Here is a 22,129-nt window from a genome sequence, read left to right as displayed (position 1 = left end):
GTGCCTGTTTAGTGGTTGTGAAGTGGCAGAAAATTAGTGTTATTGAGACTTCTCTTAGCTAACATAGAGGAAATTTTGTTTTCCTATAGGTAGTGAATGGTCTGCTCTTCCAACCAGCCAGTGCTAACAGCAAATACCACCACTAAGAGAAAGCGATTTCAGTACATCAACGGGAGTTTGCAAGCATTTCCAGCCCTCTCCTTTTGGGTCTTAAAGCTATGTTTGAAAGCGTGGCTAAGTTTTCTCTGGTTTCTCTAAACTTTTCTGGATACACCAGCACTGTGGTGGAGCCTTCAAATTCCTCTTCGCACCAGGGCTCCTATATATATACACATACATACAGCATTAATTTATGTTTATCGTTGCCACGTCCATCCGCAGCGGCTCCCCAGGGTGGAAGCGAACAATCAGCCTGAGCTTCGCTGTGCTGGAGCGGGTCCCAGGGTACTTTCCACGCTCCAGGTGAGCGGGTGGAAGCGAACAATCAGCCTGAGCTTCGCTGTGCTGGAGCGGGTCCCAGGCTACTTTCCACGCTCCAGGTGAGCGCAGCTCTCCCGGCACGGGGAGCCCCGCGAGGCTCCGATCGGGGCCTGCCTGGGGCTGACCCCACCACGGCGCCTCCAAAGGCTGGAACAAAGGCTCTGCGCAGGGTAGGGCGGGACAGCAGGCAGGGTCCGGGGGGCTGGAGGGTCGCGGCCAGCCGTGTTTGCTCTACTCCCGGGCCCATTTCTGCCCGCCCGGAGCCCCGGCCCCGCTCGCCCCCGGCCCCGCCCCGGAAGCGCCGCTCGCCTGCCCGGAACCTGTGAAGCCGGAATGCAGCTTGGTGGCGCGGGGGCCGGGCCGGAGCGCGGCACTGGGTGGACCGTGGGGAAGATGGCGGCGGCCGTGGCGGGCCCACGTGGGCGCGGGGCCGCGGACACGGACACAGACACGGACAGCGGTAACGGCAGCGGGAGCGGGGTGGGGCCCTCTCTTCTTCTGAAGCATCGCCGGCCGCCGCTATAGGCCGTCTCTGACCTTGGAGGCCTTTCCTGTCTGCCCCGTCCGAGCCCGCCGGTGGGTCCTTGGCCCTTCATCTCCCCCGCTCCAGACCCTGGGCCGAGGCTGGCGGCGGTCGGCGTGGGGAACGGGAGCTCAGGCCCCGGCCCGGCCACCTGCTGAGGCCGCTGCCCAGCGGCGTGTCCCGTGGCTGCCATTCCCGCGGTGCCTGGTGGCTGCTCCTGCCCGCCCTGCGCTGGCCCTTGGGCTTTTCCCACTCAGCCCGCGAAGTACCGCCGGCAGCTCCTTCATTCCCTAGGCCCACCAAAACAGCTTTCGCTGCCCTCATTCTTGGGAGAGCGAGGGGAACGACTGTGCAGAGCTGCACGAGTTCCGTCTCTGTGCGAGCCAGGATCTGCTTCTCCCCGAAGGAAACCCCTGGGCCGCGCTCGTTCCAGTGATTAACCCTTAACGCGCTGTTCTGCACTCGTTCTCGCCTCCTTGCGCGTTGTGAGGGTGTACGTAACCAGTTGTGATCCCTTCTTCATTCTATTCTGTGACTGGATTTCTTCTTTTCTTTGTTCTGGGAGGAGTCAGGGTTGCGGCCGTTTGGAGCTGTGGCTCCAGCATTGGTTCTGTTTGGTTTGAGCGTCAAAATTGAATCCAAAGGGGAGCGTTGTGTGGGAGCTTCTTTCAGAGCTCATTGCTGAATGTTGGCTGTGTTTTAACAGTGTGTCGACACCTTGATCACTGAGCGAGTTTAAAAGAGTGAAGTAGATGTGTGGATGTGTATTTCACAACATACATACACACACACAGAAACAATTAGAACTTTTTATATTGAATTTATGCCAGATATCAGCCTTTTCTATTCAGAATAGGGCCCCGGGTCCTACTTCTGATTAAGTTAATCTGGTTTAAATTATTTTGAAATACCTCTTCTTTATCTCATGCTGTTGATTGGTACTCTGGTGTACTAAAGAATAAATTATGGCTGGTAGTGGAAACCTTGTTAATTTTTCTGTAACTGTTGAAAGCAAAATGTTGTTGGTAATATTCTCCTATTTTATTGGCAGAAGATGTTATGTAAAGGAAATTATACATGTTTTAACAAATTTCCTTTTTATAAGTCTGATCTGTTTTTAATGGCTAACTGCAAAAGTTGGTCCAAAGCAGCGTGGGGGATTCAGGCTTGGACTTTTGGTAGTTGTTAGCTTTTGTGTGTGTGAAAAAAAAAGTCACAAGCAGGGGTTGACTCCTTGTTTAAAAGCTAAATAGCAACATCCTAGCATGGACAAGGCCCGGGGTGAAAACTTGACCTTACTTTACGTGTAGGTACAAGGATGTGGTTCCTACATGTAAAACGTTACAGGCAGTGGTTTGAATTTATTTTTTTATTGGAAACTCAGAATATGGATACAAACATCTAGAAGGATATTAAAGGATGAAAAGGATACCTTTAAGTAGTTACTGAATGTGTTGAGAAAACTTGCCACTTATAAGTTTCCAATTTATAGTAAGGGCTGTTGGAAAGCATCCCCCTAATTTATTTTAAGTGGAGCATGACATAGCACTGTGTCTGCCTTGGTGGTAGTAAAAGTCATACTTTTTAGTATTCAGTAATTATTTCTCTTCCACATTTGTTTTGTAACCACTGACTCTCACTTCTTTCCATCAGGATAACTGAATGCTCCCCAAGCCTCTAAACATGCCTGGGCAGTAGCAGTTTTGTTTTAAATTGGTCAGTGCCACTGTTTCGCTGCTATGTTGTTTGTTAGGTTTTTTCTGGTTTAAACAGGCACATGGAGAAGGCAGAATAATGAATTAGTGTGGCAGCAGAGTGTATGTTTATGGTTGCTTAGTAATTAAATAGACAGTTGATTAATGGGGAATATCGTTAATAGCTGCCTGCGTGGTTTTATGGAGAACAGATCTTGTGAAGCACTCTGGGCTTCATTCTCTTAATGGTTTGGGTGATAAAGGTACTTCATGGGATATAGGAGTGCTTACAAAGTGAAGCACTTGGCCCAGTAGTACTGTGATTTAACATTTAAATTTTCCTTTTTAAGGAGTTTGAGAGTGGTAGATGGATGAAAGTGAGTCACGTGGGGAATCTGGGACTGGGTGGGATCAGAAACCAGCTTCCTTCTGTTCAGCACTTGATTTTGCAGCCTTGAAAGTTGTATATAAGATAATTAATTTAAAATTTAATGTGGCACAAATATTACTGGAATAGTAGTTAATGGTGGCAGGACCTTGTGTATGCTCTGCTTTTGATTACATGGTGAAGTGAAATAACCCAGAAGCCCATTTCATTCTAGTTAATCACCTGCACTGTTAAAGACTTCTATTTTTGCAGTTTGACTCACTGAACAGAGTAATGAGGACTAACTCTTCATGTATTTGTTGTGCCATCAATTTGGCTGTTTTCAGCTGTCTTAATTCCAAACTTTGGTATTGTAACTTCAGTTCCTTCTTTTATTTTGAAGGGCTCATAGGGGTAACAAAGTTTGACTTTGGGGGTGTTTTATTCGTATAACTGGAGCAGTTACTTATCCAGAAACTTCAGTGCCTCTGGTTTCTTTTGAGCCTGACTACTGTCTTGATGCTGTCTTCCACAGAGCAGTCTCCCCTGGGTTCATTATGCTTAGGTAATTGTATTTTTGCTGGCAGTGTTCTCTCTGAGCAGGTTTTGCTGTCATGTAAGGAATGCCCCCCAGCTTCAGTTTCATTCCTGTGGCTGTTTGCAGTCAAACACCAGATGTCACTGTTGCAGTTTCTCTGTGAGTGTGTATGTACATATGCACACATATTTGTGTGGATAGGCATTTATAAGTTACACTTTTTAAACTGGAAAATAGACACATTTTCCCCCCACAATTACCGGCCCTAAACATAAAAATATTCAATAATATAATAATAAATATCCAAGGCCTCACCTCTTTCAATCACTTTAAATCATCACTGAGGTGAGCAAGAACTTGCACTGCATAGTTTCTAATAAATTCAATATAATGGTGTGTGCCTGCTTGAGGAATTAATTGTAGCAGCACATTTACAGGAATACCTCTCTCTGAACTTGGATAACATTTACATGTGAAGCAAATGGCACTAGTGAATGATTCTTACTAGAAGCAATTCCTGATACTTCTTCTTGCTTATTTTTTATTTTTTTTTATCCCTAGGTTCCGAGTTAAGCTCAGAACTTCCAGAAGACAGCTACTCTTCGGGAGGTGAAGCCCTGGATGGTGATGATGAAGATGAAGCAGCAGCCCCTGGCAACGTGGCTGAAGAGGCAACAAGCTCCAAAGATGGCCCAAGTTCAGGATGGGCAGACGCCATGGCAAAAGTGCTCAACAAAAAGATTCCACAGAATAAATCCACCATCTTGGCCAAGAATAAAAGCCTGGAGAAGGAGAGAGAGAAAAAAAAACAGGAGAGGCAAGAAAAGAAGATGAGGGTGAGAAAAAGATGCAGTATTCCATGTGCAGTGACTGTCAGATGGGCTACATGCAAGATAGTCTCAGAGCATTGTCCCAGATTTCTGCTGAGGCTGTCTCAGTTTTGGAGTCTCTCCTTCACAATGATCTTGAGTAGCTTAATTTATTTTACTTTCCAGCCATGCTGTGTAAGATTTTTTTCCTTTACTGCTTCTTCTGGGTCATCAGGCAGGCTGAACTTTGGCAGCAGGAGTGTTCCAGTCTGTCAGCTTAAGGTGTTTTCTTTTTTGAGGGGGTGAAAGCAGCTACTTTAAGTTTGATTTTCTAATTGGCATTGTTAATTTGGGGTGATATTCACTTTGTTGCCATTACAAATTGAAATCATTCTCTACCACAGAAAGCGAGAGGGAGAAAGAGAAGAAAACTGCTTCCATTTAAATTGTGCTGTGACTTCCAAAATCAAGGCCTCTAGGTTGAGATTGCAGTAATCATTGATGTGGTTGTGCATTGTTGTTTGCTCCCCATGTCAGTGCCCTAAATTGCTTCTGGTTCTGAAACTGATGTGAAGAAACCAAACCATGTTGGCAAGTAAGTCATTTGTTTGTGCCTTCAGTGGAACTTTTAATTCCAGGCTCTGATTGATTTACCTTCAGGCTAGAAATACATTAATAGTTCTAATGTCTCATCATACCAGTTCTATTTCTGTGGGATAACCAGGTTATTCACCTGACAATTTGGGACATGCTGCAGTTGGGCCATGGCTTGCCTTTTAAATACAGAGAGCTTCAGTACAGCATCTGCACAGTTATGGTTGTTCTGAATACCTGCTGTCATCCAGTAAATATGTGAGAATACTGGAAAACAGAGACGGGCCACAGGTCCCCAAGGTGGCTTGTTTACTTAAGAGAAACTTGAAAGCAATTTGCTTTTCATTGATTTCTTGCTGATGAAAGGTAGGATAGGGCAGGTCTTTTGATCAAAGGCCAAAACATGGTCATAAACTCAGAAATTCGTAGTAGTCTGCCTGGAATTACAAAGATAAGGACTCTGAAATTCCATTAGAGACTTCTTGCATAAAACAGATTTAATGGAAGATCACTAGGCCTAAAACACTGTTAAATTGTTCAGAGGGGAAGAAAAACTTACTCCTAGAGCGGAGGTCATGAAATACAGTGGTCTCCTATTGCAGCAGAAACAAAGCTGATGGTTTTGTGTCTGGAAAAGGTAGATCAATTTGGTAGGAAAAGGGGATCAATTTGGTTTTAAAATGGAGAGCCTCCAAAAAAATAGACAAAAAGCAATACTGTATATGACTTGTTGTCTGGTGGACACTTGGTGCTCTTCCTTTGTTAGAGTTCTGCCTGTTGCACTCTTTGCTGAGTGTCACTTTGGTCACAAAGCCATACCGGGACCAGTTCTGTAGGGGGAAGTCGAATTCCCAAGGCTCAAAATGTGACATGCCAGTCTTGATGGACCCAGGATTTTACTGTGTATAAATTTCTCTGTGATCAGCTTGTGAAGTCTTGGATTTGACGGTGGTTTTTGAATAATTTCCTTGCTCAAGGCAGTCAGTGTGAAAGCATCTTTTTCCTAGGCTGTTGTTACTGGAAGCAGATGACTCTCTGAGATTTCAGTGTGGCCCCTGTTGTGTCAATACAAGAGACTTGTCCAGCCCTGTATTGGAGCTCCTTTTACTTTCAACCAAACTGAACTTTGCAGATACTTTTTTTCCTCCTGCTACATACTCTATCAGATCATGCTGCATTCTCAAATGTCCATGTTGTTTCACATAACAATATTTATAATGCAGCTCGATAAAAAGCGGGAATGGGAAATGATGTGCCGAGTGAAGCCAGATGTTGTCAAAGACCGAGAGAAGGAAAGAAATCTTCAGAGAATTGCCACAAGGTAAAAGTTTTTCTGAATACTTTCCTTAAATATATGTATATCAAAAAGAGGAGGAAAAGGCCTGTGCAGGTAATCTGTTTCCAATCAGATTGAACTCTTTAAGAAGTGACTAGCAGGAGCCGAGAGATTTATAGACAGGTCTGCATTGTACAGTATCAAGTTCAACAAAAGATTTCAGAAGCTTTATGAAAGAGTAAAAATTTAGATGGGAATCTAATGTTTGCTTAGCAGAAGTGCTTTGTTGGATCCCCTCATTTTGTTAATTTAATGCCTTAAAAATGCAGAACAGTTGTTTCTACTGTTCTGGTGTGTTTGCTTCTCCACAGAGGATTCACCAGATCCACGGCTGTGAAGTTCAGCTGCCTGTTCACATTGTGTAGTTTGGTGTCACAGAACTAGTTGAACATTTTAATGTGCTGCCTTACTCATTCCTCTGCCCTATCCCCCTTCAACTGCCATTAAGAAACTTGCCTGAGTAATTTAATAACTGATTTTAGGACAAATAACATCCTCCCAAGGGTGAAACATGCTCAAGGATGAAGCTGATCTTGGTGCCGTGTTACCAGGCTTACTTCAGAGTCTGAATAGTAGATTTGTTTGTTACGGGTTCTTAGCAATAAGTATGGAGGAGGAGTAAAAATTGAAAGTCCTTTATGTTGTAGTAAATGTTACTTCTTAACCAAATCGAGTTCCAGGTAACCATTTTGGGGAGTTAGAAGCCATCCGGCATCTGCACTGATTAGCTTTAGTAGGGGGTTCATTTTTGTAAAAGGAACTTGAGCTAAAAGATTTGCTTTGTTGTCTTTTTCCCTGTCCCAGAGGTGTTGTACAATTATTCAATGCTGTCAGGACGCACCAGAAGAAAATGGAAGAGGAGGTGAAGAAAGCTGGGAGCTCTGAGAGGAAGCGTGCTAAACTGATGTCTTCTGTTTCAAAGAGAGATTTCATCGATGTTCTAAGAAACATGGAGGGGGCTAAAGGAGTCAAGAATCCTGCTGGAAAGACCACTAAAAGTAAACAGGTAGGCTGCATCTATGAGAAAAAAAACACTACAAGGTACCTTCTCAATATAATGACTCTCTGTTAATGTGCCTGCTCTTCATAAACGTCTGACCCAAATGGCCAGGATGTTTTAAGACTTGTGGAAGGGAGCAAGTAGCTTTTAGCCTGTTTTCCCTGTCTTTTGACTATCAAAGTACAAAACACTGGAAGCTCTTCTGATAAGACATGGAGACTTTTATGCAAATAACTTGGTTTAGATGTGTTTAAAAAAAGATTATGAACCACTAGATTTTATCTTGTATTTTACACCAGGCATGGAACAAACTGCTGAGTTATGGTGGGTTGTGACATTTGGAATTTAGCCAATAATAGTTAGCTCCTTGAAATTGTTAAAGACCTGGAGGCTGTTCATCTTACATGGTGTATTCGATTGTACTACTTTTGTGTCCCCACAGTTTGGTCATGTCAAACTTGCTTCCTTTGGGTGATTATGGTGTCTGAAACTGAAGGACTTGCCATACAAAATGAATACCACAATAGAATGAAACACAGACATATTAAACCTTATATGTAGGCTTTTCTTACCCTGATTCTCTGTGTGCATTGGGCCTGGTATGGCTTCCTTGCTCTTGTGCTGTTTTGGAAAGAAATACATTCCACTTTTTCCAAGCATGTTTGAGACACAGTGTAGTTGGATTTGTCCAACTCTCCATCAGTTCTTTCAGCTCACCAAGTAGCTCAGGGTTGAAAACAAGTTGCTCAGACACACTCTTTCTCGTATTTCAGAAGCTGCATGTTTTTGAAGCGTATTTGTGTTCAGGTTTGAACTCTGTGCTTGGTGGTGGGTGGAATACTGCAGTTGGCGCAGACACACTGCAGTTAACTAAGTGCTTTTCCGTGCCAGGAAGAAATACTTTAATCAGTTGGGAGACAACAGTTTGTCATATGTTTTTTGTTTGTGTGCACTTGGGGAACATGCTGAAACACTGCCTGGCATGGAGCGCTCATACAATTTTCATGCAAGTGCAATATTAAAGTATTTTTTAAATTCTTTGGATAATGAGAACAATTTAGCTTGGTGCTGACACTTTATTTCTCCTTAAATAATTCCAGCTTGCTTATTTGGGTGGGGGTGCATGTGTATGTGTGTGGCTCTCTTTTTTTGGTTCATTTGTTTGTTTCTCCTCCCTTGGAATTGCAGAATATTGGAACAATGGCAGTGCCAACTGCTGTTGTAGTCAGCATTGAATCAATATCTGAGCAAGAACTAGGACTTTTGTTTTGTGTCACATTGTAGCAGGGCAATTTTTTAATTACTAGGTCAGAAAACACAGATTGCAAATGTTTCTATACTAAAAAAAAAAGTTTTATTTTGGCAGCATCAGTACTAGCACATTTCCATTCAAGACCTCTGGAGATGCTTTAGATGCTGGCTTGTTAGTCTTGGGTTTGAGTATCAATGCAGGTGCTGCTTTCACATTGCCTGTGCACAAAAGCTGGGGTGGGGATCAGGGTTTTTGGTTGGGTTTTCTAATTGCATGTTTGCCTAGACAGACCACCCCCCCTTCCTCTCTCCCTTATTTCAGTGACTCTTCAGCCTTTGCTTCAGTGACTCTCCATTCAATTTAATACTGAACCAAACTCTTCAATAACTCTTTTTCAAGCTGTTCCTAATCTGCTTTATTTTCTCTTGAGAACATATCTTACTCATTTAGCAAGCTCTCCTCCTGGTAGTTGTTGAGGCTTGAGGTTGAGGCCAAAATCTGCTCTTCATTCTCTTTCTCAGAATTACACAAATATTTAGCCACTGAACAGTTCTGCTGGCCTCCACTGTCATATCTCTGCTTCTTGGTCTTTGAGAGTGTTTCAGAGGGTAGGAAGCCTGGATGAGGTTTTTCAGTAGTAAATTCCTTGCAGCGGGTTTTCAGCAGATTGTTTGTGCCATCTGAAAGCTTTTGTTTGTTTGTTCTGTGGGTTTGTTTTTAGCAGTCGAGAGTATCGAGTGTATTCATTTTTAAAAAAGGTGTGGGGGGGAAATACATTTATTTATCTCAGCAAAAACAATGGAAGAGATGCCAATCCCAAAATCCAGGCACTCTGCCATCAATTAAAAGGCAGTCCAGAACAATAAAAACACTACTCCACCCACATAAAACAAGCAGTCAGCAAGAAAAATAGCAGAAAAAAGTTTTACCAGTGAAAGCAAACCTTTTTTGACTCAAGCCTTGTGCTGTGACATGGGACTTGACTGTATTTTGAGAATGGGTGAAAGCATTTTCTTGCTCTGCAGGAGTTCTTGAATGCGAAATTTGCTTTGTATTTTTAAAAGTTTGGCAATTTCTTTCAAGTGTCATTTCAAGTGCCAGGGGTTGTTGAAAAAACCCTTTATAAAGCTCTGTTGATTGACTATTTAGCCAAGTGTATTTATGTGTGAAAAAATAGAAATTAAACGCTCTGTAAAGGCCACTTGCAGCAGTATGATTTCAAAGTAGCATGACCACTTTTTAAATTTTGTTCTCTTATTTCCATCAGCTTCATATGTTCCTGGGAAAGGCAGGTAATGTGTGCCCCACTAGAACATTGTTCCCAGTCTTGTTTACTTTTAGCCATTGGCCTAAATGTTACTTGGCATGTACCTACCAACATAACTATGAAGGAAAGACTGTAAGGCTGTGTAAGTTTTCCTGTGCCCTTCTTGTGAAATTGTAGCCCTTCTTGGAGTTCTGTGTGCCCAGCTGGGAGTAATTATTTTTCTGAGCTGGAGCCAAAAGCTTTGCCTTTCATATCATTTGCTGTTTATCAAAGTATTTCTTAATCCTTGCTGAGCCAGCTGACTTGTGTAATATTTTTTCCTGATTTTTTTCCAAGTTACTGTGCATGATGCTTGCCTCTGGGTAAGATCATCTAATTTCTCTCCCCTCACCACCTTGTCTGAAGCCTTGCAATGTGGGAGAAAAATGTAGTCATTAAAAAAAAAAAATTAAAATCCCACTTGTTTGTGTTCAGATGGGCTTTTTAAAGTTTTGGGTGGGTTTTTCTAGGAATCTTTTACTGGCAGATATGAGAGGTTTCAATTTGTTCAATACAATCCTTACACACCAGCTTTTCATTTCAAGATGTGTTGGTCATATCTTCCTGTAAGACAGTACAAGAAACTTTATTAAACTACAGTTTTAGAAAGGGTACGTATCAGAAGAGCTGTGTTTTTTCAGGCCTGGAGACTGAGGGAATTTTTATGTCTATAGAATGAATACAGAAGTTGGTAGTGGCAGTAAAGGATTCCTTGTAGGAACCTTTTGTTTTCTTTAGGTCCTTAACACAGGGTGCTCTTAGGAAGTACCCTTGCTTCCAGGGTTGAGTGAAAGTTTCTGTTCTCTTAGAGTTGCACAGATGTCTTGGCTGATGCAGGTCTTGAAATCTTAATTGTAAGAAAACAAGGAAATTATGAGGAAATTCAGTTACTCTTGTCGCTTGCTGTGTGTCAGTGACAATTGCATCTTGACTTATCTCTTGTGATCTGTACTGGTCCCTGTCAAGCATTTTACTGTGTGGTAAAACATTTTTTTAGTGACACATAAACAGCTGGCATGAAAGTTACAGATACTCTTTATGACAAGCATAAGCTGCACTCATTGACCTTACATTTTTTATTAGGACTTTGTAGCATGATTTTGCTTCAACTTGTAAGCTTTCTTAAACCAGATCTGTTGCAGAGCATTTCAGTAGTGAAAGTAAGAGCAGGATTTCCTGGTCTACTTCAGTAACCATTATCCAAATTCTGCAAGGTAATCTCTCTGTAAGCTAGGCTGACTACATGACCCGGAGGTACAATTTGCTTCCTGTGTTGTGATGGCATCTGGAAAAAATTGGTGTGTTGGTCTCAAAATGGTACCTATTCTAAAATAAATTATTGATGGGAAGGAAGATGAGTGGAGAAGAATATAAGTGCTATTTCATAGCAGCTATTGCTCATATGGGACTTGAAGTGCTTTTCCAGAAAAGTTCCTTCTACCTCAAGCATATTTTATAAATGCTCCAAGTATCTGGTAACTAATTTGTAAGGACAGTGATTAGAGTCAGACTTACTATAGATGTTTTCTTCTGTTCAAAAGACTTTCATTTAAGCTGTAGTTTGAAGGTTGTTCAAGGGCAGGAGGAATACTATGCTTCTGACTTTGACCACTGTTCTTGCTGGCCACTGTTCTCGCTGGGATACAAGGAGTGCCATGGGGGCTTTCATTTTTTAAGCTAAATGAGGGTATAAATTGTGCTTTCCAGCTTAAAAGTCTCATTCGTTTAGAAACTGAGAGTGACTGCCTTCTTTTCCTTGCAGCTTCTTGAGTACTGACCATCAGCTTGGTCTGTTTCTTTCCACTGCTTCTGCAGTGTAGAAATAGGCAGGGTGAAAAAAAATTGTTTTCATTCATGTACCTCTTCGGAGTGGCAGTAGTCTGAACAGTTGCTTCAGCCTGCATTAGGAAATTGTTTCTGAAGTGTAGATGAAGGCAGAGATGACTTCTGGAAATTTGGTAAGGTGTATCAACACCTCTTTTAATCTTAACAGGAAACTTCCTTAGGTGACAATGGCATTGCAGAGTAGCAGAAGTTTATTACTACAGCTGTTGTGTGCTGGTTTTACAGACCTAATTGAAGGAGTAACCAGGCATGCATGTATTCCAGCAGATTTGAGGGGGCAGCCAAGTATTAATTTAGTTCAGCTGTAGCCAGAGTAGATGTATTCTCCCAGTTTTAATAAATGTCTTCCCATCACATGCACAAAAACTTTTAATTTGGATTCCTTTGGATCCTGCATTTTTATCTGTTTTTCCTAACTGTATGTACATTCTCTTGAAGGTCACCCCATATATGTTTGGAGCTGATGCTTTTAATGAAGTTTTTTGGTTTTGCACCAGCAAGTTGCTGACAACTAATTGTATGCTGTATTCTTAGGAATATCCTTAGGGATAAATGCAGTGCAGCCTACCACCAGTATGCTATATCCTGTATTACTTATGTTCTTTAAGGTAAAGGGTGGTTGTGCAGTACTAGAGGTTGTTGAATGGTGATGTTTTTACTTTAAATCTGTTTAAAAGTTGTATTAACTTACAGAGTTTGGGTCATCAACAGGATTGGGTTGTCAAGTTCAGTTCCCTGACTGTTGTCATAGCAGGTAATGCACATCTGTGTTAACATGGGAATGTAGGACTTTGTCCTACATTTAAATGTCATTTAATGACATTTAATATTTAAATGTCAATTTAAATTTGTCAGTGTTTCAGTATTTAAATTTGATTGACTAGATGTCAAGAACTTGACACACTGTAAATTCAACTCCATATAAGACAATTTAGGGTCATGTGAAGGGCAGTATTTTACTAGGCTTACCCTTTTTCCTGTGGTTTTATACTCAGATATCCCTTCCTGTCCTCTTTATCAGATATTTGATCAGAAATCAGGAAGGAAAAAGGCTGTGATTTTGCATTTTGTTCCCATCTACCTCTTTTTTTATCCTCTTCCTGTTCTGTGATCCTGACAGGTTCTTTCCCCCTGCGTCTGAGGGCCAGGCAAGTATCCTGTGCCTAATGCAGGAGCAGCCCTGACAGCTGTTCCCACAGAAAAGCCTGTGTGTCATCATGAGTCACTCCCAGTTCAGCTGAATGCTGCCTGCTAAGATGCAGATAGTGTGTGATCAGTGAGGACAGATATCTTAAGAGAATTTGGATGCTAAATGCCTATTGCATCTTCTGAGGTGATGACCTGAGGTTTGGGGAGGGCCATCTTGCAGATGTTTATAACTTGTCCAGATCCAGGCAAATGATCATGGAGATAGCAAAAGATATGTTGCCAGCTCCAAAACACATCCTTGACTGATTTTTAAGTTTAAGAAGAACGAATGATGCAAGGTTTTAACGGGTTCCTGTAGAAAATGTCTTTTTCTTCCTTAGAGCTGAAGACAAAATATTTTAAGTTTGTCTTTCTGTGAAAAGGAATGAAGTGGTTATATTTGAAACACTGCAAAATCCTTCAGCATGAAGCAGTTGAAGTTTGGCAAATTTTTAAGTGAATATAAACAGGGACTTGTGATTGAAATGTCAGGCAATGCTGAGACAGCTCCATCTTTCATATTTGAGAGTAACTTGCCTTGCTATTTGTTTATTAGTGCATAGGATACTATGATGTGTTTTGTTTTCCCAGAAGATGTTGCAAGGCTTTTTTTTTTTTCAGTAAAACTATGTCTAAAACAACCACACATGAAAAACTTGTGGCATACATCTTCTTTTGATCTTCCTGTGATTATACAAAGCACAAAGAGTCAAATCCTATTAGACTTTTATCTGGTAAATCAAGTTGGAAGCATTATAAAAGCAGCTTTCCACTCTTGGCTTTGTTCATAATTCTTATAGGCAGGGCAGTGTACTTAGAGAAAAATACATCTAAACATTTCATAAAGTTTTATAGAAAAATGTTCTCTTGAAGTAAGAAGGTTTGGGTGGAGCTTGTCTATCTGAATAAATTTGTTTCCCCAATCTGAGCATTTGCTATTGGAAATTACCATGAAAAGTGATTCCTTTACTTTGAAGTTTTATTAAGGTATAAAATGTTGTGATTTCCAGTGTGTGTGTGTTATAAATGACCTCTGTGGGTACCTACTCATCTGTTTATCTTGGTCAGTGGACTTCAGGAGTGGTGGATTAAACTGTTTCCAGCTTGCAATGGTTAGAGGGTTGATGAGTTCAGTAAATTTTTTTTCCATACTATGGGAAATCCTGGCCAGTTTTTAATGAATGTTTCTGAAATTTACTGAAAGATTAGCAAATGTACTTTTTAAAACCTGGTTAGTATTATGAATTATACTAAAACTGCCTCTTGGAAAAGTCTGATGTCTTTTTGGTTTGCTACTGAACTTTGGACAGTGGTCTTGCAGGTGGTCTGTGTCATTTCTTCTCCACCTGCAGCTGTTGGAAAAGCCCATACAGAAACATAGACAGAGATGTGAAGGTCAGAAATGCAGAGAAAGGGTAGCCAGATGTTTTAAGATAAGGGATTGGGATCCTGCGTGGTTTACATCTTCTTTCATCAGGTTTAAACTGCTTTTAGAAAGCACCCTGGGAGTGTTGAGGGGTATGGTCTGTTCCTTAATGAGCTTGCCACTCATACATGGCAATGTGAGGGTAAATTACAGGAATATAAAATCAGAGAAATTTGGACTTGGAGACCTCTATGATATGTCACAAAAACCATTGAAGTCAAAGCAAGGGCAATGACTGTAGGGAGGTGAAATCAGACAAGATGCTTAGCAGACATGAAAACATCATTATTTCACATTTAATAATAAAATTACATAAAGGTTAGTTCCTTGTAGACTCTCTTTTGGTTTTTTAAATTCCTCACCCTCCTACCTCAAAGTATTGTGGATCCTTATACTTCTTCTGGGATGCAAATTGGAAATCCTGGCTCTGGAAGAGGAAGCTTTTTACTCGCCCCACTTCCTTCTCATCAGCTGTTCTGTGAGATGATTTCTCAAGTGCTGGAAGGGATAGGCATGGTCATTACTGTAGCCTTTATTGTTTGAGACAACCTTTTGGGACTCACCCCATTATACCTCTTGCTGAATCGTAATGGAAAACAGTGGATGATTTTAGCATTGTTTGTTGGAAATAATTTGAGTGATATTCATATTATTCAAAAAATTGCAAGCTGCTAATTTATTGTTAAAAATCAGAAATACTCCAAACAGTTGCAGGTCTGCGTGTTTCCTTACTGGGCCAGCAGGCAAGCTTTTATAACAACTTGCAGAAAATTTTAGGTACCCAGCTGAGATAGTGCATAAGTGTCTTTCATAAATGGGTGACATGTAAGAAAAATCTGTTGTGACTGGAAAATATTTGTCTAAAGTAAACTGTTGAAATACATGAGGATGTGACTTCTGAGGGATAGCACAGAGGAGGCCTTAATCTTGACTGCATACTTTTTTTACTAGGCACTCTTGCTGTATCTGTGTATTTTCCAGGTACAGCTTGGTGGTTCAGGAACTGTGCAGCTTGCTCCTGGTGTAGCATGCCCATGCTATACGTCATGCTCATTAAAGCATGGGAAGGGAGTCTTGATGCCAGTATGGCCAAACAGGTCTTGCAGCAGCATGTGGTGGAATTCCTTGTGCAGCACAGGGGTTTCTGAGATGGCTGCTGTTGATGGCTAGAGTACAGCACAGGCTGAGGAGTTCCAGAGCGTCCTGTGTGCAGAAGGGCCCTGTTTTAAGCTTGAATTCTTTAAATATTTTTGCTTTTCCTGACAGAAATAATAATTTATGAGGTTTCTGGTGAACCAAGCCTGAGGAAATCTGTTCTCTCATAAACATTTTCTAAGATTCTTCTTTGCAACTGAGCATTTAATAATGATGCTTCTGAATGTTCTTCTTTGCTTAGGCCCACGTTTATATTTGTTTTTAGAAATTCTGTAATTGAGTTCTGACCCCTCCAAAGCTGTGCCACATTTAAGCCTCTACATGCCAACCCAAAGCATTCCTTCTCATTCACACATCCCCAGTTGTAGTAAACCCTAGAGGAGGATGTGAGGATAGGGAGATACCTCGTGCAGGTCGTTAAGCTCTGGGTGGTCTTCTGGCTGTGCTCAAAAGGAAAAATCACCATTTGTTGTGCTTGTAGTAATAATTCCAGTGTGTTACTTTCAGAGAAGTTTGAACAGGAACAGCAGGTCTCAAAACACTCTGTAAAAAAATTTCATTCTTATATTTATTTACTAGAATTGCCAGAGCAGATTGTGGTGTATATGAGAAAGCTTGTGATCTGAGTAAATCCCCTGTGCCACTGTTGATACCCACAGTGTAGTGTCACTTCAAGTAAACCAAGGCAGTTTAGTTCAGTCACTCTAATTTCTCATTCAGAGAGAGAATGCAGATGGGTATTGAATAACTCTCACCCTAAGGAATAAATCATTGTGCAGAATTATACTGCAGCAGAATAGATTTCTGTTGTGCAGCTCACATGTTATGCAAGCTTGAAAATGCTTCCCAGAGTGAGTTGCTGTGAGAATTTAAGTCAGAAGTTCAAGATAATAGCAGGGCAGGTTGTATTCTCAGTTTGCACATTTGTGGGGTTTTGGCTGTTTGGGATCAGGCTTACGTAGAAACCTTTCTTAGAGTCAAGATCTTGCTGCAATTCAAATCAGATGCAGTTGCAGGCAGCAATAATGATCAAACCCAAGTATGATTTTCCTGTTAAAAATCATTACGTTTTGTTTTCTGCTTCCATTTCTACTTTAGATACTTTGGCTGCAGTTTTTTTCATTTCTTCTCAGCCTGAAGGAAATTTATTTTTTTAGTCTGTGAGCTTGCATATTGATGAAAATGAACTTAGGAGAAATGATTATTCGGGTGTTCTTTGGTTTTCATTCCCTCCCCCTCTTCTGCCAAGTGGGGGTTTTATTATTATTATTATTATTATTGTTATTTTAAATTGAGATTTAACACAGCTCAGTGTATGCCTGTGCTGTTTGATTGGGGTTTTTTGAGCTCAGTTTACACGGACTTGCTTGGGGATGAGAACCAGAATAGAAGCAGTCATTCAGAGCAAGATGAAGGCTGACAGGGAGAATGTGTTCTGGCAGTCACGCTTTTTAACTTCTTCATCATGACAAAAGCTTTGCTGTGTCTCAAGGTCTTAAATGCTTGTATTGAGCAAAACAGAAGAACCTGGGGAGGCAGTTCAGATTAATTAGACACGTTAGAATTGTTTTCTCAGTGCTTAAAGTTGTTGCTTGAGAGATATTTACATTAGAAATTCTTTCCTTGACAGGTACAAATAAACATTTACTGTAGGTGATGGTAAAGAGAGATGCCCTGCAAGCTCTGGCATTTCATCTTATTCACAGAGCAAAGACGTGGGGGTCCAGTGTGCTGGTTGTAATCTCTAGGTCTGAAAAATGGTCCTGTGTTAAAACCCTGGAATTCCTGTCTTCTTCTGGACACAGCTCTCAGGGAATCTCTACAGTGCTGTAGGTGTGTTTGTTGCTTTGCAGATGCAGAAGCTGGAGTTGCTCAAGTGACCCAAGCTGGTGGACAGTGGAGTGAAATGCTGTCTTTTGTCTGATTTCAGGGCATATCTTTTAATGTCATTACTTACCAGTTAGCACTATAGATTTTGGTCTGCTTGAGTGTAAGGTTCTGAAAAGCTCGGGCAGATATCATCCTGCTTCAGAGGGGCTGAGAGGATTGATCCCACACCTTGGTGTCAGTGCTGTCGGCTGCAGCTCCAGTGTTGAGTTTGGCAGGTCTCAGTTGAATATACTGTCTTGTCATTTACCAAGAGAAAATTTAGTAGCTCCAGTTTTTTGTGGTGGAAAAGAAATTAACAAAAACATGGAGATTTCTGACTTGATCTTACAGCTGCTGCTGCTACCACAAGGCTTTCATAGACCAATTCCTTTAAAAGCATCCAGGAGGCAGTTCCAGCCTGTTCTAAGTGACAGGACTAAGCTTTGTTGGAGCTTAGTTTGGAGCTCTTTTTGGTGGTTTTATTAGGACTTGGCCAAGAATTTCAGTTCATCTTGTCCTGGTGCAGATTTTAGGGAGTATGTCTTCAAAGCAGAATTAGTTTAGGAAGTATGTCCCCACTACTGAGCCCTACTTGTGAGAGACTTTAGGTAATGCTGTGATAGCCTAGCAAGTAGGCAAGGTTTTTTGGTTTCTTTTAATTTATATGAACTCTTTTCAACTGGACCATGAGTTCATCAGAGCAAGTATCAGCTTTAGAGTAACCACAGTGCATGCTTTGGTCTGCCTTATTTCAGCTCATGATAACAAGTTTGTCCCCAGCAATTAGTAAAACAACTGTGACTCTTGAGGTATTTTACTAATTGCTGCCTCTCAGACTTCTTGAAAAAGGTTGCCACACCCTTCTGGCAAAGAAACCCCAATTCCAGTGTATAAAAGAGGAGAGGAAAAAAAGCAACACGAGAATTTTTCACTCCTTGCCTTACTGAAGGATTCACATTATGTATCATTACACTCTGTTGTTTATATAGCCCTCTTTGTTTTCATTTGGGGATGTTCAAAGGGGACTTCAGTGTTGCAGTGAGATGTGCATGAACAGCTGACTGAGAGTTCAAAAGCATTTGTGTAGATTGAAAGTTGGTTTATTTTCCACGTGCCAAGAATCAGTTTTGTTTTATTTAGATGAAACTAGATTACGGCATTGAAAACCCAACTGTATTAACATTCTTACATAAAGCAAGTTGGGAAGTGATGTTACAGTTCAATTAATTGTTAATTATACAAATATTCTCACTGCATATTTTCTTAAGACTTTGGGAATGTTTTGTGATGCAGTAGATTTGAAGAGTTTTTATTCTGAGGGGAAAATAAATAGTAAATGAGTTAGGAATGAAGATACTAAATAAGGCATTTTCTTCACTTGGAGGCATGCTTAAAATTGATTAAATATTTGCTTTCAAGCATTTAATCTTCATCTTCGAGGCATGAACATGCTACCTCTGTCATTTCTCCTTTGGGCTTGATGTAAAACTCTATTCAGGCCTTTGTGGTGCCTTACATAAAGGGTAATGCTATAGAGGATCAGCATCCCTCTTTTGTTAAAGTCCCACTTTTGTCCTGTTGTTCCCTTGACATAGCCAGAAAGAAGCTAATGGTTGCTGAATAGTAGCTTGTGATGAATTTGAGGATTGAGCTTTTCAAACTCTGAGCCTGCAACTGTCATTGCTGATAATAATCTACTCCTTCTGTGCTGTTTATAAACCAAAACAAAACAAGGAAAAAAAAATCCCTGTTCTGCACATCTGGAAAAAAAAAAAAGGAATTCTGTTGGGTTTATTATTGAAAACAAAAAATGTAGATTGTTTTGTAAGAAATACGGGATGTTTCCTTCTAAGTATTTCAGATTCAACTTTCTTGAATTTCACTGCTCAAATATTGATTTATCAAAGATCTGGGATTAAAAAAGAAAGAATTTGTCGATTTTTGTGATTTTTTTTAAACTATTCTCTACTCTGCAAAGGCAAACATGTTCAACTGCAATACAGTTAAAAAGGAGGAAAAAATAGTTACCCCCTCCTTGCATCCCAGAACAGACTACCTGTGTTTGCACTGTCATAACAATACAGATGAATCTCATGTGAAAATTTTAAGGTCTGCCTAGGGGCCTACTTTATCTGTAGCTCTTTAATTCCAGATAATCGATTGCCCCTTCAGAGGTGATTTTAGGTTTACTGGGTGTAAGACTTGAAGTAAACAGCTGCAAGAGTGGTGAGTGGTTAGGAGGCACTACCCATGGGAAAAGGGGAATTGTTGGATGGGAGTAGCCATTAATGAGAGCATCTGTGAAGGCACAAAAGCAAACCCTAAACCAAAACCCAGTGTAAACATCTTGAGGAACAGCTGTAGAGTTTCTCTTTATTTGAGCTCGGCCCTGGCAAATCCCTTTTGGGAAGAAAAGTGTTAAGACTTACCCTGTTTTTGTGAGGGCAGTGTTTGATGAAGAACTGCAGAAGTCACACATAGCATTTCTGCTTTGATTACCTATTAAAAACACATACCTTGTTTGGCAGATGTTTTGCACTCAGATAACTTCTGATGGTGTGATAGGACATGTTTACAGTAATGGACTCGCATTCTTCTCTTCTCTTTTCTCATGCAATCAAATTCTATATGCTGCTCTATCCCAAATCTTGATTCTCACAGGCTTCAGCTTAAACATGCAGTGCTTTCACATTCCTAGATTCATGGCAGAGAAAAGGTGTGGACAGATGTCTAAGGTGATCATACATTTACTGCAGGTTTTGCATCCAGTAGGCAAATCTTGTCCACAGAGGATGCTGAGGTCCCTTCTTTGGAGCAGGGGAGTGGGGAAAGCTCCCTGGGGTGCCAGTGTTAACTTTATTTTCAAAGACCCTGCAGAGCTAAAAGACTGTGTTCAGTGCCCCTACTTCCACTTCGGTAGGACAATTTTTTGCTTGCCTGCTGGACACTGAGCCATGCTGTTCGTCAGAAATGTTTGCTGCTAAGGCATAAACACTGAAATAAATAGTTCCTCAGTACATGGAGCAACTTTCGGTATTTTCTTGCGGAAAGGATGCAAGCATAGCTTCCAGCTGCTGTTTGAAAGTGTTGCCACAGGATGGGGCTGTTGCACTGCCCAAACGGGATCTGTCACCTCCGGGAACCGCGAGCAAGCGCTGCTTCCAGCGCTAAGCTGAAACCGCACTCCCGGCCCTTCTCTCTTTGTTATTCGCCAGCCCACGCAGTGGGCCTCGCGTTTATACACTTCCAAGAGGTAGGAAATTTGGAGTAAGGTGTTGTTGGCTTACTAAGAGTAGCTCAACTTTGTTTCTTTTAGAGGCAGCTTTGTACCATATGACAAGCCCAGGTAGTGAGGTAATAATTCACATAAAGGGGATTTGGTTCACGTATCACCAAATATGTTAAATATTAAATTTGGGGGGGGTTAAGCCTTTATTAAATCCATATTTGTGTTTTAGAAATGTGCCAAGAAGTGTTCTAATGAAGCAGCACCTGGGGGTTAATAAATGATATCATGAATCCATTCTGATTGCCAAGAAAGATTTTAATAAAGGAAGCCATGCCCGGGGTTGACTGTTTCATCCATGAGGAATAATCGTTTTGTTTCCATATTTCTTTTACTGGTTGGTTAAAACAAGTTTGCATTTTAGCATCAAGTCATTTTTGGTGGTTCTGCATGTTTCTGTACCATTTGTACAAAGACTTGGCCTTCAGTTTGCTGATTGTAGGAGATGTTATTTTGATTGCATGGAGACCTTGCATCTTTTACTACCTTTCACATTTATCTCATTCCTCTGGTCTTTCTTCTCTTCCCGTCAAACATTCAGGGTGAAGTGAAGTCTGAAGAGGGGCCAGAATGGAATATACTGCGTGATGACTTCATGATGGGAGCATCTATGAAGGACTGGGACAAGGAAAGTGATGGAGAGGGCAACAGTGAAGAAGGAGGTGGTCTGAAACAAGAAGATGACAGTGAATGAAACTGAAAACCATTCAAGATAATGTTTTATCTTCTTAAGTTTGTTTGGATAAAAAGTCAGCATTCTATGAATGTACAACACTTGGAGGATACCTCTTTTAAAAAAGGAAAAAAAAAAGACTTACACAACCTTGGAGTGTTTTCTCCTCCATGTCAAACTTTTATTTAATATAGCTCCATTTGCTATACTGAAATCCTGAAATATTTTCCAAAACAAGTATAATTTTCAACATATTTCCAAAACATTTTGTGCAGTCAAAATAGTGGCACTTGCCCAATGAAAGATAGATTTTGCCAAGGTCATTAAAAGTTTACACATTAGTCATGGCAATTGATGTGTTAGTGTGCCTGCATTTCCAAATCACTGCTGCACTTTGAAAAGTTGTTGCAATTTGCAGTAGAAATGGCTTACAATAAACACAGAAATGCTGTCACCTTGTAAAGTTATTGGACTCCTATAGAGTCTTTACTACTTTGGTCAGAAAAGATTCTGTAGATAATGAAGGAAAGTAACCATTAATGTGATAGTTCTGGTCGTGGAACATTATTTTGATTGGAGACAGCTCTGGAAACAGAATTGTAAAGGCAGAGACTTGACCCTACTGATAGGGTTTAGTATTTACATATATTATATATATTTTTTTTTTCCATTGCAAGTCTGAGATTGTATAAGCTAAGAGTCTGGTAGGAGAGGAATGGACAGTCATTGCCATTGGTTTCACTGGGGAGGGAGAGCATTTCTAAAAATACCACAGAAAATGGTGTTCA

At 40.8% G+C, this 22,129-nt stretch overlaps 1 protein-coding gene across 1 annotated transcript; it reads left to right on the top strand.

The window, feature by feature from the left end:
* The first annotated feature begins 835 nt into the window (after window positions 1–835).
* On the top strand, window positions 836–21,808 carry RRP15 (ribosomal RNA processing 15 homolog). Its single transcript, XM_053974515.1, has 5 exons — window positions 836–940; window positions 4,164–4,438; window positions 6,229–6,326; window positions 7,146–7,347; window positions 21,210–21,808. Exons 1-5 carry the CDS (start codon window positions 874–876, stop codon window positions 21,360–21,362), a joined length of 795 nt encoding a protein of 264 aa, XP_053830490.1. The 5' UTR covers window positions 836–873; the 3' UTR covers window positions 21,363–21,808.
* The last annotated feature ends 321 nt before the right edge of the window (window positions 21,809–22,129 follow it).

This window comes from Vidua macroura, chromosome 3, assembly GCF_024509145.1.
Source record: "Vidua macroura isolate BioBank_ID:100142 chromosome 3, ASM2450914v1, whole genome shotgun sequence".
NCBI lineage: Eukaryota > Metazoa > Chordata > Aves > Passeriformes > Viduidae > Vidua > Vidua macroura.
This window is presented reverse-complemented; position numbering and strand designations above follow the sequence as displayed.